Here is a 16,172-nt window from a genome sequence, read left to right as displayed (position 1 = left end):
GAAAGACATAATCCAACTTCCACATCTAGTAGAACTGTGAGTATAAACTATACCACAAATATTTCTATTAAATGATTAACTAAAGGTTCCAAGAGCAAAATAGAGAGATTCCATTTTAAGATTAATTCAGCAACCTTGGTATCTGACAAAACTGTTAAAAATTAAAACTGTACTCAATTAAAAAAATTTACCCTAAATTACCCTCAAGGGACCTTATTTTATCCATTGAAACAACAAAATTTATAGTACGTACAAGATATTTAGTAACCCTACGACTGCTAAAGGCCAAAAAGTACAATGCAGACACCATTAGATATATCATTTACTTTATACTTAGGATAATGAACTCATCTAAGTTTCCGGTTTTTTGGTTTTTTGGGGGTCAGTCCCCAATCACATAATCACAGAAAATTGGTTTTCACATTTAGTAGACATTTCCCTAAACAATGGATTTTAAGACTATCTTCCATATACTGTATTAGGAACTAAGTTAGATTTTCTTGCAGGAAAATAAAGCTATACTACATTTTCATTTTTTCATTACTGCAATTTTCCTAGAAGACAACTACTAACACATGCGCAAGGCAAACTTAATGAGTGATTTGACAAAAAAAATTAAAGCAGCTAGACTACTTTACCTAATTGAGATTTATATTATGAGTTTAAATTTAAAAAAAGAATTGTCTGAGTTGCTATGTGCTTCCAAAAACTGGTCTGGTATTTCAGAAAATGCATAATGTCCCATAGTACCACAGCCAAATTGTTATTAACAGGAGTGACTTCCACAGGCATCTTAGGCATTACTCTAAAGCAACTGTCACAATCATATATTTCCTTTTCTCCCCCTCCTGGTACCTTTTACTCTATTTTCTATGGAGTAATTAATGTCCAAAGTAAAGAGTTTGCTTTTCATCTACTAGTATCAAATTGACCTGCTGATAATTCCCAGGAATTATGCTACTGATATTCTTTCTTCACAAGGCAGTGTGATTTAACATCACAGAACAATGGCACCATCAAATTGCAATTATTTGGTTAGTTTTTTCAAATCACTTTACATTTAGAAGATTTTAACAATTATTGACCTATACTAGAATAAGCACTTTAGAAACTTAAAAGGCTAACTTTATTTTAGGATACTTTAGTGAGAACTAATTTACTATCTGCAAAAAGTCTAACTGTTATATAAAGAAAATAAATGTAAAAAAGTCACACATTGCCAACATAAACTAAAATTTCAGGCGAAGGTGATACCAGTTAGAAACTGGTTTTAATGGAGAGGATTCTGTTAAGACCTATTTAAAAGCTCAGGGAAGACTTCATAAACTCCCTCATTTTGGCAATTCAAAAGCAAAGGGCTGCTCATTCATCTTTAACTCTACTTTGTATAATCATTATCCCGCCTACATGCACTAACTATAAAGAACCCTAAAAATGTGTATTGTTCAATGATTAAAACAAGTGAAGCTTTCTGTTTTATATTTTATTTCATTATATATTATTAAATATACAAGAAAACATTTTATATTTTCAAATATGTAAACATTATGTATCTATTAAATATAATTTTGTATCACTTCATTTTGTTTTATATTAAATTTTCAATCTAAAAGTAAAAACTAAAACAAAACTTTTCAGTCTGAATCATCTTTCTCCTTCAACTTTTCTGGGAAAAACCTAGAAAGGATACTCAGGATCAATTTTATAGCTTATAATGTATAGTAATGTAGGCTAACAATCTACTTATTTATATTCCATGGCATTCATAAAATTTTTACAACATGGTATTCTTTTCCTTATTGAAAATGCATTTGATTATAAACAAACCTAAATGGCTTTATAATAACTAAATATATGGAACTTTTGTCCTGACACACATTTATTTCAAAGGATAAAGGCTTTGCTTCAATTCACAGTTAACTATAATATGCACGTGGCATACACATGGCTACATGCTGACATGAACTGCAATGGAAAGCTCTAAGCCTCCTGAGCTGACCCTTCAGGAGTGCGTCCTAATGATCCTTCAATACTGAAAGTCTAATACACACAGAAGACACATGCTTTTCCTCTTAGATAAATTATTGGATTAAATGATCACACTTCTCACTGTCAACACATTCAAGCAGAACTAAACTTACTGATGGAACAAATTTGTCATGTATGAAACAGCTTAGCATGCCATAAAGAAGTTCGTACTGTATTACACACTGTTAAGATCATGAGAAAAATCAAAACCATTTCTGTAGGTATATCATTTTTAAATACTGTAAAATTAATCTCTCTTAAGAAAAAGGAATTTTGGTAAAATTGCTCATATGTCAAACTATAAAAACTGATGAAAAACAAAAGTTCTTTAAAAGAATCCAGCAAATTCCTAGGCAAACTTAATACAGACTTCCTTACCTGAAATGACCCTAACTTCTCCCTCTGAAATCTAATGAGCAATCTAAAGTTCAATGCCTAGAAACAGTTTTTAGAGTGAAATAAGCGGGAATTATAAAAAGTATGACTCCAAACAATTATATAAAATATGGTAAAAACAAGCCACACTTTAAAACCACTCCTTGAAGCTTTTTAAGGTTTTTGTTGCAAAATCAACAAATAATTCTCCCCTTTGTGTTTTATGAGGGGACAGGGGTTACTTACTCGTTTTTATGTGATTTTCATTAACTTGTTCGGCAACAAGACGTTGGTGTTGAGAGAAAATAACCTCAGATGGTATACCAAAACTAGCATCTACATACGCAATAACTGAGCTAAAGTTATATACTGCTGATTTCCTTTCAACTCAATTTTTTCAACTTAAATGGCAGCACTAACACTGGGCTAAATCAAGACATCCATTCAAAACAGTAATGCTCTGAAAAGCACTTAAATTCATAAAAGCAACTTGGGAGATCTAAAGAGTTCAAAATTACAATGAATAACACTGAACAAATTTTTATTAAAAACACTCCCATTTTTTGGCCACAAAATCCCAACTCAACATTGACTGTAGACAAAAAGAGTGCTTTTCGTTCTTTTGTAAAGAGTTTATTTCTCTTAATTAACTCAGTATACTAACAGGTGAACTTAATATCTCCAAGTCGCTATTTTTAAACTGATTAACACTGGTTATTCTATCCTGGTACCATATGAAAATCTGCATAAAACCTTAAAGTTTATAAACCTAAATTATGCCTTGGGTATTTTTGGCCTAACAATGACAAAAAGGTTAAAGTGATACAGAAACAACACCAATAACAAAACCAGTGACTCATTATGTGACTAAGATTTAAAATAAATGCCAAATGGCAAAACAGCAAAATATGTAAAGTGGCTATTTTTACTTACAAGTTAGTAACCGGCTCTCCTTTCAACGGAGGTAGGAGGTTTCCTGAGCCAATTAAACAGTTGTGCACTATAGTCAGACTCTGTAGAACATCATCTCTAGAAAAGATACAAGATGTCTGCATATTTTAGAAGACTCCAAATCCTTATTTAACAGAAAGACTTCTACAGTCTAGGGTGACATACAAAAATTTTATCAAGTGGGGATATACAAAATTAAGGCAAAGAAATGGCAAGCGTCTTCAGTTTACCCACATAATAGTAAAAGGTAATTAAGCATATTTACTGGTAATACTAGACCTGTTAACATTCAAACAGGCTCTAAATAATCACAAGTAACAACTGATTGCCCTTCATGAAGCAATTCTGAATTTAATCGCCTGTTTACTCAAAGATCACTACCACTAAAAGGAAAAACAGCATTAGAGATCTTCCAGCATTTTCCATCTTTTAAAAATGGACCAGCTGAACATTTACTCCCAAGAGCAGTTCAGGGTACCAGCTAGGCGACCTAAGTCACCCATACTTCTCCCTTCTCCAAGCCCATTCATACTGAATTTGCTCATTAAAACTTCCTCACGTTTCACACAGAGTAATTTTCTTACTATTGTTACAGGAACTATCAAAGATTCAAACTATAAAAGTCTAATGGTCTCTAATAATTGTTTCTTGTTAAAGTCCCCTGGGAGAGAAAACAAAATAATCTCATATAAATATTTCTCTAAGCAACATTACTGTCAATAACATGAGTTACTAAAAAGAACAACCCAATAAAATGTAAGCTGAATCTAGAGAAGTAAGCATTTCCTTTCAAGAGTGGCATACCTACACACGCTTCCCCAAAGATGCACAAGTGAAATTGCTAAGTAGAAGGCACTAAAAGCAATCTAGAGTTTTTCTGTTTAAAACGTTTAAATATCATGACAAAATTTCTGTTATATAACACCATATTAAATGATTTTCTAACTATAATTATGGCAGATATTCAAAACACATTAAAAATTAATACGTCATATATGCCACACAGAGAGAGAGAAAGAAAGAAAGACACAGAAAGATTTAGTCTGCAACCATATAACTGACTGTAAAAGAAAACTAACCTAGACATTTCAAGTTCCCCATCCCCACAACGCTGGAGTTTGATGAGCTCAGGCTGAAGGAAAGAGTCCAAGAGAAAGAAGGCAAAAGCCACTTCTTCAGAAGAAGGAACATGCCATTGGATTCCCAGATTCCACAAGTCGCCTGGTTTACCCCAGTCCTAGAAAAGAAGAAGGTTTGTTCAGAAAGTTGAGCAGTAGAAAAAAAGAATATATACATATAATGACATGAAAACACCATATTACCCCTTCATTATCACTCTTGGAAAAGGTCTCCCTGAAGAGCACTCAAATATGAATTTACTAAAAGAGTAACAGTGAGTGTATGTGAGGCTACTGAGCTCCCCAATAAAATGCAACTGTGGAGGTTAGACATGTCATACCAAATCATTTCACATACAAACAGAAAAGAAAACTAGAGTTAGCGCCAGTGCTATGTTGCACTTTGCAGGTTTAAAGCGTTCCAGTAAGTTTTAATAACCTACCTTAAAAATAAAGAAGTGACACCTTTAAGTACAAGAAAAATAAATCCACACTTTCAATCCCTTAGAAAAATAACCCCAATATATCCCTGCATCCTAAATTATTGAAAATGCTTGCCTTGATAGGAAAGTATTCAGAAGGAGGTTTGTCAAAGCCACCTGGCACACTGCAGTACTCCGTAGGGTAGATGAGTGTGGTAGAACGAAGAAGGTGATGCAAAAGGTTACAAGACAGAGTGTAACCCTGCTTACAGGTTAAATGCAGGGTTCTCTGGAGGATCTTTACAAGCTGCTCCCTATAAAGAAGCAACTTCTTCCCATCCACTCGAGTAATCTAAAAAGAGGAAGAAAACAGTTAAAGACATTTTGGTTAAAAGATCAGAATCAACAATTAATGCAAAGGTCAATGTATGACCACGAAAGTAGTGTAACAGTGTTTCTTAAAGTGACTGTAATTCATTTTAGGATTATTTCAGTAATATTCTAACAACTGATTCTTTTTTAAAATTAAGACACATTTTCTGAGTTTAGGCCCTCATGTGCCACAGTAACATTCTTTTCAAAAGCATCTATCTCCTTAAAGAGACAAAACTTACTTAATTGGATGTATCTGTTCTTTGGTTCCTGAACTAACCCATAAAGGAAAGTGAAGTTTCACTGGTGGCCAATTTTGGAATGTAGGGAAAAAAAAATTGCCCAGTCTGATAAAATTTTTCAAGTAATGAGTCATCCATATTAGCATTGATCAGTAAAAAGAATAGTGTTGAACATGAAGTAATCAACAATTACCCACACTCCTTTGCTAACAAGAGAATGAGAGATCTGACTTTTTGCAGCCACATCAAGAAATTTCCAAAACACAGGACTCTTTATCTGTTTTAAAGTCAATTTTTCAGAAAAAGGATAAATCCTAAAATAAGTCAACACTTTCATAGTAATATTTTCTTATTCCAAAGCCTGACAATACCTCAGACAAAAGCTGAAGATTCCATAGCAACTCCTTGTCCAGCTCTTCTTCATTTAATACGTCATCATCTAGAAATGGCAAAACTGTGTCAGGGGAAAAATACGTATCCAACTAAATACATCATTTTTAATATTAACATTTCTAATAGCTGAAAAAACTCTCTTTTTAGGGAAGACTTTCATTTCTTCTTCATAAAGCTAAACTTGCTCCAGAGGAAGTGGAAACAATTTTCAAGAAAATAAACACATCAACCAGGACTTCTGCCCCTCCACGTCTCACAAAATAACTGATTTCTTTATATTTTTTATGTTTTTTGGTGAGAAAGATTGGCCCTGAGCTAACACCTTTGCCACTCTTCCTCTATTTTGTATGTGGGAGGTCACTACGACATGACTTGATAAGCAATGTGCAGGTCTGCACCTGGGATCCAAACCTATGAACCCCGGGCTGCCAAAGCAGAGCATGCGAACTCAACCACTACACTACCGGATCGACCCAAATAAATGATATTTTTGATAGCAACCTCTGGATGGTCCTTGTATGTATGAACATGTTAATTTGATAAAGGAAAATTTCTAAGCTACCTGTCAACCCAATGATACATTGTTTTGAGCAATTTTCCCCAAAACTGCAAAATTAAAATACTGCACAGCTTAAAGAATCTGCTTTCACCAACAGAATTCTAGAAACCAAGAAAAGATTTTATCTACAAATGTAAAGACAGAATAATAATTTTATGACTTACTCATTGTAAGCTGAGTTATAACACTGCAGCAGTGGGGAACAAATAGCTTCAAAGATTCCTCTGGGCAGCACTAAAAACATATTTGTATAAATAACTTTTTTTGAAAGACACAACTATTTAACAGTCACAAAATATGCATCAGCAATATTTTCAGTGGCAACTAAGGGCTGTAAGCAGCTACTGGAAGAAGTATATATTTTAAGTATAACAAGCATGTCTAAAATAGTTAACCACAGAAACTTGTCAGTTACTGATTCCTTAATTCGTCAGTCCAAAAAAAACAAACTCACCTTGACAGCAGCACGGCACACGTCCGCCACCATGCGCCCTGCGACTCTTGTTTCAAATATATGTGAAATAGAAAAATTAAAAACCTTCTGAAGGGCCACCTGTTAAGATATGTAAGAAATGACAACGTCTGATCAACCTTTTTAAGAAAATTAAACATCTTATGAAATATAAAAGAAAATAATATTCAGGCTATATTAAAAATAACCAACTAGGAATTTTTTAACCATCTGAATTTGTAAGGCTTTGCTTAATCATGTTGCATTCATGTCTACGAATAATCTTTACACAAGGCCCTAATATGAACAAAACATTTGAGGCATGAAATTTTATTGCTACAGAAATACTACACAAAATTATAGCTGCTGGAAGCAAAAGCAATTTAATTATCTGGTTGGCAAATTCAATATAACAAAGGGAATTTTTTGGAATACCTTTTACAGTTTGTCATTCTGACAACTACAAACTATAAACCTCTATCTCTACTCTAAAAGACTTAATAGCAGTCTATGATTTTACAATCGGGTCACAGAAATTTAAGTTAATTGCTGAATAAAAGAATGAGTTCTAGACATCGGTTAACAATGCCGAAAATTATAAACTCCTTTCAAAAGAATTTGGTTAAACAAGAGATTATTTATACTAATTTCTTCCTTTTTTTTTTTTTGAGGAAGATAATCCCTGAGCTAACATTTGCCACCAATCTTCCTCTTTTTGCTGAGGAAGACTGGCCCTGAGCTAACACCCATACCCATCTTCCTCTGTTTTATGTGGGACACCTATCACAGCATGGCTTAACAAGCAGTGAGTGCAAAGGTCCAGACCCGGGATCCGAACTGGCAAACCCTGGGCCGCTGAAGCAGAACGTGCACACTTAACTGCTGCGCCACCAAGCCAGCCCCTACACTAATTCCCCCCCCTTTTTTTTTTTTTTAGGAAGATCAGCCCTGAGCCAAGATCCGCTGCCAATCCTCCTCTTTTTGCTGAGGAAGACTGGCCCTGAGCTAACATCTGTGCCCACCTTCCTCTACTTTATACGTGGGATGCCTGCCACAGCATGGTGTGCCAAGTGGTGCCATGTCTGCACTCAGGATCCGAAGCAGCGAGCCCCGGGCCGCCAAAGCAGAACGTAGGTACTTAACCGTTGTGCCACTGGGCCGGCCCCTACTTTCTTTATACTAACATAATCTTAGTAAATATTTCATGCAGTTATAAGGCAGTTTAACTTTTAACTAGGATAAACATATTAACAGTGATAATCTCAGAATAACGAAAACAAACAGAAATGGAAATAAAGTGTGGTCATAAATACCATACTGCACATTGCCGGTATCAACCAATATGGAACATTTACAGAATGCCTTATGAGGACAAACTATTTCTAATCCACTATAGTTTGCCAGATTGTTATACTTAGAATTTAATTTCTATCATGTGATGGCATAAACAATTTCCAAAACTTTTCTCCCAAATAATATTTAGTTGTAAATTTAAAAAGTACAGTAGATTCTTGTTATTTGTAGTAATGTATAAAGTTGCTGTGAGCACTGAATTTGCAAATACTGAACAATACACTGTTCCTAGGGGAAGTACAGGATTAAGTTCTTTCAAGCCTCTGGTTACATTTTCATCAACTGATGAATATATAATCTTGTTTTATGTGTTTCTGTTCAAAGACGCCTTATATAACATATATTGTTGATTCAGTAGCAGTGAACTCATAGCCAATAGCACTGCAACACAGGCCTGCACGAAGCTTACCTAAAATGTGTTATTTTCCTGGTTAGGCACATCACAACTCTCTTACGCTTACAACACTAGATAGTGCTTCAGCACTACTCTTGGGGCCATTTTAAACAGCAAAATCACTAACAAAATGCACAACGATGTGAAAAACCTGGCACTAAATAGATGCAAAAAGGACACGTTTCCAGCATGAGAGCTGAAACAAAAAGGCAAAGCGTCACCATGTTCGACCTAAGCTGGGAACATGCAGAACTCCAGTCTTTAGCCACTTTTACACGTCTGCACAAAAGAGCGGCATGTATTGATTTTGGGGTTACAAATAAATTTTAGCAAGTAGGTGAATTCAAAAATATGGAGTTTTCAAATAATGAGGATCACTTGGCATGATATACACACAAAGTAACCCGAACTTCAATTTTAAAGAATCAAACACAACTATAAGATTGGAATTTATTTTTGCAGCAATGCATTCTTACCATAAATATTTCTTTGGAACATTGAGTGAGGATTGTACTGAATGTAGAAGACAGACCTAATTCGACCAAACTCTCCAGGTGAGTCATTTTCTCAGTTTCTGTCTCTTCTCTTGTTTGCTCCAATGTGCTACTTTCTATAAGTCCAAAGCATCTAAATAATCCAAAGTATAATTTTAGCAACTAAGAACTAGATTAACATTTTTGAAGATGATTACATAAAAGTCTACTGTCATAACTATTCGAGTGATAGCTACTGAATATGTACATGGCTCACAAATCTACTGTCATTTTGTAACTTGAGAAATACTTATATACAGGCTGCTACACAGAGAGAGACTAAAGTTGGTGGGACAGGAGTAATCTTTTTGAATTTCAGATAAAGGGTGGCTCCGGGGTACATGCTCACCTGTCCATAAACTGTAAGACGAAATCCTCAAATTCAGCTGTAGCTGAACAAAGTTCTCGTTCCACCTACAACACGCCAATGTGAAGAAAAATTTAAAACAGCCTTCGACTTTTTTTCTGTGAACTAACAGAACTCAATGATGGCCTACAAAATAGATCTAACACTACATTATTATATTGTGCACTGTGAGAAACAGCACCATAATCGCATATCAATTTAGAACAACGTGATCAAATACTTTCCGGGAACAAAAATAAGAAGTAATAAACATATTTTATACGGGCCAAAAACAGAAGGCAAGTAGCCATTTTTATTATCAATTAGTTTTTAAACTGCTGGTGTGTATGGAAAGGATGATCTCTTACTACTTAAACATACAAACGACACAAGTCAAGTACTAAAAGGCTTGCAATAAAGAAAATAGTTCTAAAAGAACAAGACAGTAATAAAGTAAATTTCTCTTCATTAGGCACTGATCCCCTCAACAGATTCCTATCACAAGAAGATGGAAAAATAAAACTTCACCACCTTTGCTTAACAAAAAGTTGAAAAGTGACAAAAATCTGGAAATACAGCCCTAGATTCAGTTGTTTACAAAAATGGCCTATTACTGACCCAGCCCCCTTTGGTGAGTGCTCCGCAGACTGTCTTACCAATGACGACCCAGCCCCCCATTTACACCATCCTAGTCACAAAACACTAATTTTAGTTTGTTGGCACATATTCAAACTTGCTTTTAAACTATCAAGTATTACTATGCATATACAGTTAAGAATTAGAACTCAGCTAAACTATCTTTTTACAACCACACAGCATCCTTACCTCTGTGAGGTCGTTTCTTTCTTGTAGTACAGATGAACAGTCTACTAAAGGCACCAGAGTGGAAAATGTTGCTATAAACTGGAATGTGATCTGTGGGAAGATGTAAAAGATTTAACATTAATTAAATTAATTCCAGTTTAAAAACATAAGTACACCATAAGCTACAATAAAGTACCCAAATAAATTATCTTGATAGAAATCTCACAACAATCATTCTGGAAATTTTTCACTTAGAATTCAACATTTTAAGGTTCTTCACAACTAACTAGCTTTACTTTAGTAATGAAGTGATACTAAATTTATTTTCATACAGTTATTTACTAGGTTTAAACACAACATTCTCCAACCTTTTGTCACTGAGAAGTTACTTTGCCTCCGAGCTAAAAATGTGGCATTAACTAAGGGTAAATAGTGAATGCAAATGCAGAAGCTAGAGGCCGGGGAAGAGGGCAGACGAACAATGCTCTAAGTCAGGAGAAGATGTGTGTGCAAGTAGGATCTGGCACTTTTATACCCAGTAACCTTTATCATGCCCCATCACCAGTGTAGATGAAGGGAAGTGCAAACACTCACACGCTATTGTTTTTAATAGCTCTGCTTAAGGAAAATAGTAAATATATAATGACCTTTACGACATATGATCATTAAATGCACACAGGTTATAGCAAATTACTTACGAAGGAAGACGTTACATAGATCAACTAACTGTCCACAGAGCTAAACTTGGGCATCTACAGATATAATTCTGTTATAATTAACAAATTTTACATTGAACTATGTTCTAAAGAGTATTTGAAGAAAAATTAACAGGATGTCCATTTACATAATTATAAACTTAGATACAAAACAGAATCATACATATGCTCACCATGCATTTACTAAAGTCATTTGGATCCACCCCAGGCAATGCTCTCATCAACAGAGGTAGCATGTGTGTTGGACCTTCAGGAAACCATTTACCCCCTGATACCAAGCTGCGGGCAACTCCAATTACACAACTTAAAGTAGCTGTGAGCTGGTGAGGTTCTGTTAAAGTCTCTAGTGCAGGATATGTTCTATGGTTTGAAACAGAATTTAAAAAAACTTTCCATCACAGATAAAACATACATAATACATTAAATATACTTAATTCATAAATTGCATTTTGGCTTAAAGGTTTGTAGCTAGCAGAATATTTTGAGCGAATATTTGCTCTCAGAGGTAACAGAATCACACAAATAAAGGAAAGGTACAGAGACAATATTGCACGTTTTCCCAATGCCCTGCTACCTCGCCACCTTACTCCACGCAAATTTCACAATGAAAAAACGAACATAAACTGGTAGATTTTCTATTATTTCAGCCATTTTAATCCACATTCCACATTCCAACAGGACTGCATCCAATCTAATAGCCAGCGATTATCAGAATTCAGAAATAACAAGTTACAGCTACTGTACTCCTCCTCTCATAGGAAAAATAATCTTATTAAAATGTTGAAATTTTTCCTATTTTACACTCTTAAAATTGAAAATCTGCTATCAGAAATATATGAGAATATTCCTGACACTACAGTGACTAAATTGGGGGGGAATAAGACAAATGTAATCTTTAATCACTAAGTAAGTATTTAAGAGCCAAGAACATGCATTCTTTGACCCAGCAATTTCACTTTTGAGAATTTATCCTATAGGGGAAAAAAATCCCCAAAAAGTAGTGAAATTCCTCCTATGCAGAATATGTAAATAATAAGGCAAATAGGAAAAAAGGGAGGATTTATAATTGGATTAAAAAAATAACCAAACCTATGCTTATTTCAAAATATACCAAGCTCTTCAACAAAGGCTATCTTTAGGAGACAAAACTAAGTACCTAAAAATTTTTTCTACAACTTGATTTTTATAAAGACCTTTGCTTTTATAAAATAAAAAAATCTTCCAAAAAAGGTAACCATGTCATTTCTAAATAGGACAAAATTACAACTGAAGGAGTCTCAAAAAATGCCATTGTATCGTCAATTTTGTCAATTAAATCTTTATCTTGGTCAAGTATAGTTCACTCAATATACTGATACTGAATTTGCCCAAAAATTGAAAACCAAAGAAAACCATGATGGACAACTGTATTTGTATTTGTAAGCTTTGTTCCTTCTACTAAACTTATCTCACTATTCATAATTAACAAGCTGGAAAACACTAAAATAAGGCAAAGCAATGAGGAAGTTAAAGAAACACCAAAACACCCCAAACCAAAATTTTACTATGGAAGCAGCTGAAACCCCATGGAGGCAAGTGTCTCTCTTTCCAAGGAGCATCAAGGGACCTGCCACTGACTGTTAGCTTCTGCTACCACATGGAGGTCAAGTAGCAAAGAACACTGGGGGTTGAAGACAGAGAGCAAACTGCCTAACTTCCTCATTCCATTTCCTAATTAAGTTCTATGTATTGGAAGAGTTTCAGTCCCCCAAGGTTGGACACAAGAATAGAAGTTGGGAAAGTGAGGTACAACTTAACTTGAATATTTATGGCAAAAAAGACAGGGCAAGAGAACATAAGCAACTCACATATAAAGATAATGGGGTCTTGTTTTGGTCAAAATCTTAAACAGGGTACCCTTCTCCAAGTAAATGTGATCAACAGTGAGTCAGAAAATAGGCTGCTGTCTGTACTCTGCCACTAAGCACCTTGGACAAATCTGAGTTGTATGGAACTCAAACTATTAGATTCTTCTGGGCTCTAAAACTGATGCTCTTCTACTTTTGATGAAGACATTTAGAGAGAAAATATAAGGCTCAAATTCAGGCAACAGAGGAATAACAGAAAGTTTAATTAATCTGCTCATGAACACTCAAAACAATTGAGAGTAGCTCTCCCTTGGGAAGCACAGCAAGCCTATATTGTGACAGTCACTTAGCAAACGGAGAACTATTTTTGTTACTGTTCCAACATACAAAACAAAATGAATGCAATAAAATCTACACTGTGAAAACAATACACACAACATTATACAATATATGAAAATAATAAATATAGCCAAATTTTCTTCTGTATCACTGATTCTAAGGAATATGAGAAATCCAAAATCACTTTCACTGCCATATTCTCAATATTTAGTGACACTCCCATTTTGACGAAAAAACAGCCAGAGCTCAATTTATGAGCAAAAACCTTGCGGACCCAAAATGTGCAAATAATCCAAAATACTGATCCACTTCATTTCAATTTTCTTTTCTCTCCAATAAACCTTCATCAAGTTACCAATCATTAGGTTAAAATGTCTTCCTTCTCCTCTAGAAACAGGAATAAGCACCAAGGTAGCAAAACAGAAGCCACAGAAAAGAAAAGAGAATCAAGCAGAACAGAGGGGTAGAGGCAACAGACAACCAGAATAGCCTAGCCATGGCTGAGGCTTCAACAAAACAAGTAAAGCTACACTTACCTTTCAAGTACAGGGGGTATTACTAACTCGGGTCTCATGAGAGCAAGATTCTGCAGAGCCTGGGCTGCTTCTAAACTACCAGTTTTGCTAAACATAGCCAAGAGGACAGGCTGAATAATGCATTGTACAAAGTCTGTAACATCCTGATCAGTAAGCTTATGGCTATCAGGCACCGGAGTTAACCAAGAAGGCTTCTTGTATCTTTCGCGATGCAATCTTCTAACAACACTGTTTGGCAATCGCTGAAGTAGTTTCATTAACTTGTTCTGGGGACACAGAAGCAAAAAGTCCTAGGTAGGTTCTATTTTCTATAGATATTCAGGGTTCCTCTCTACCCACCCAGGTAAAGATTTTTAAAATAACAGCTCTTATAATTTTATTACAAAGACTTGCACAGCATAACTAGACAGAATAAAATACTTACTAATTAACTATTGATAATAATTAATAAAAATGTGTTTCAAAGTTCGATTTTAATTTCTAGCACCACAAGAATCTTCTATTACATGAAAAGCCATTTTAACCAGGCAATTTAAACCAAAAAGTCTGACAATAAAACTGAAAGTCAGATTCCATGCTTCTGTGGCATTTTTGCTAACATTTTGTTGCCAAAAGGTGGCATCTGTCACCAGTTACCACACCAGTATAATCTTAATTTATTTCTGTATGTTCTATGAACAGCAACTTAAATCACTTACATACAGCTAAAGCTTATATGAAGGACAGAAAATCAATTACGGGTTATACAACAGCCAATAGTTACAAGTGACCATACACTGAAAAACTCCAAATCCTAGAGTGAAAAACAGACATACTCACCAGCCAGCGCCCATTATTTGAAGGATGATAAAAAGATGTGATGCTATTAAACAAACCAGCCAAGTGTTTTTGTACTAGCTTACTTGGTCCACCCTGTTAAAATAAAAGAGTAAAAATATCAGTACCCACATAATACTGTAAAATTGAAGGCGTTAACAGGCCCAGACCTACATAAAAATCTTTAATGTGGTTCATAGTCATCCTGCTGACAAAACTTAGTTCTACATCTAAATAAGAGTCATAAACAATTTCCCAATGAACTTCATACAAATCAATTTAAAACATTCTACTAAATATAAGGGCAACTTACTGAAAACAAATTAGAAAACTGAAAAGATACCTTTCAATTTAGGATAACACTATTTTTCACTCTTCTGCAGTCGAATAACTTTTGTCACTAAGATTATCATCTTAAAACAACCAAGAGTGGTAACATCAGACATAAAAAGCATCCCTTAAGTGATTCGAGAAGTGAACTTCTCATTGCAAGAAATGAAGAAGTGAGATTTACATAAATGCATTCAAATATTTTATTACTTCTAAATGTTTTAAATGATTAAACCTGCTATATTTGACCACATATTGACTCAGAAGAAAAACATTTTTACTCATCTATCACTAAAACACACAAAGCACCAACCAAACAACAACATAACTTGAGGGAAAAAATGAGGAAAAGCTAGCATTCAACTTGTCGAGTTGAACAGCCCTGGGGATAAAGGACTACAACTTGGCCTTGAAACCTCCTGCCTGTCTCAAAATGATCTGCTTTCAAGAAACGGCACAGACCTAAGGTAGAATGTCACGTTACATTAGAAACATGTCTTCCAGCTGAAAAGAAATCTATGGGCATGTTTCCCAATACAGAATAGAGACCATAAAAATTATGGTTTTAAGACCATAGACTAGAGACCAGTAAGAGACCATAATAATTCCATAGCAAAATATCAACAAAATTTTCAAAATTCTAAAATTCTAATTAGCATTGTTGATTTATTATATTAAATATTCATATTTAACACAAAATGAAGCTGCCAATGAAAACACTGTAGCACTATTAATTAAGATAAGGCTGATACTAATCACTATCTAATTCTGCGGCTCCTAAACAAGTTCCAACTCATGGCTTATGTAAGACAGTAAACATCCAAATGTTTTTGCTCCTATTGAATAGAAGCAAGAAAACGGGGTTTCCCCCTCTGTTTAATAATGAACTAACAAAAACAGGAGGAGCTTGAATTCCTTTTTTCCTTTTAATCTTACAATGAAATTTAAGAGCTAAACTTCTCACAACCGTTCTGCCTTTTCCACAGAAACAACCAACACAAAAAAACCAACCAAACCACATAACTGGGAGAAAATATCAGACACAGAGTAATATCAAATATCAAACACAGAAGGAGACAGCTGTAGAAGCAATATGAATGACAATCCAGAAAATTACAGTATAAAACTGCTCTAATATTCTTATTCGAAAGACCATGCATGTGGATATATTTTTACTTTCCTTCAATGGTGTCAATAAAATAATCCTTCATACTTCTCCTTCACTAAGACTGCTTTGTGAATAAGCT

The 16,172-nt window shown here is 34.6% G+C and overlaps 1 protein-coding gene across 2 annotated transcripts in view; it reads right to left on the bottom strand.

Moving 5' to 3' along the window:
• Positions 1-16,172, bottom strand: part of PSME4 (proteasome activator subunit 4) — an 84,729-nt gene that overhangs the window by 35,593 nt on the left and 32,964 nt on the right. The window contains exons 9-20 of one of the 2 annotated variants that reach the window (XM_044772438.2): positions 14,599-14,691; positions 13,780-14,045; positions 11,231-11,417; positions 10,363-10,452; positions 9,541-9,605; positions 9,135-9,285; positions 6,915-7,013; positions 6,625-6,694; positions 5,880-5,962; positions 5,031-5,246; positions 4,434-4,591; positions 3,337-3,432 (exon numbers count right to left, since the gene is read on the bottom strand). In XM_044772438.2, the coding sequence (XP_044628373.2) occupies positions 3,337-3,432; positions 4,434-4,591; positions 5,031-5,246; positions 5,880-5,962; positions 6,625-6,694; positions 6,915-7,013; positions 9,135-9,285; positions 9,541-9,605; positions 10,363-10,452; positions 11,231-11,417; positions 13,780-14,045; positions 14,599-14,691 (1,574 nt within the window). The remainder of the gene's footprint in view (positions 1-3,336; positions 3,433-4,433; positions 4,592-5,030; positions 5,247-5,879; positions 5,963-6,624; positions 6,695-6,914; positions 7,014-9,134; positions 9,286-9,540; positions 9,606-10,362; positions 10,453-11,230; positions 11,418-13,779; positions 14,046-14,598; positions 14,692-16,172) is intronic. The other variant, XM_014842992.3, reaches the window with a different exon arrangement.

Source organism: Equus asinus, chromosome 6 (genome assembly GCF_041296235.1).
Source record: "Equus asinus isolate D_3611 breed Donkey chromosome 6, EquAss-T2T_v2, whole genome shotgun sequence".
Taxonomy (NCBI): Eukaryota; Metazoa; Chordata; class Mammalia; order Perissodactyla; family Equidae; genus Equus; species Equus asinus.
This window is presented reverse-complemented; position numbering and strand designations above follow the sequence as displayed.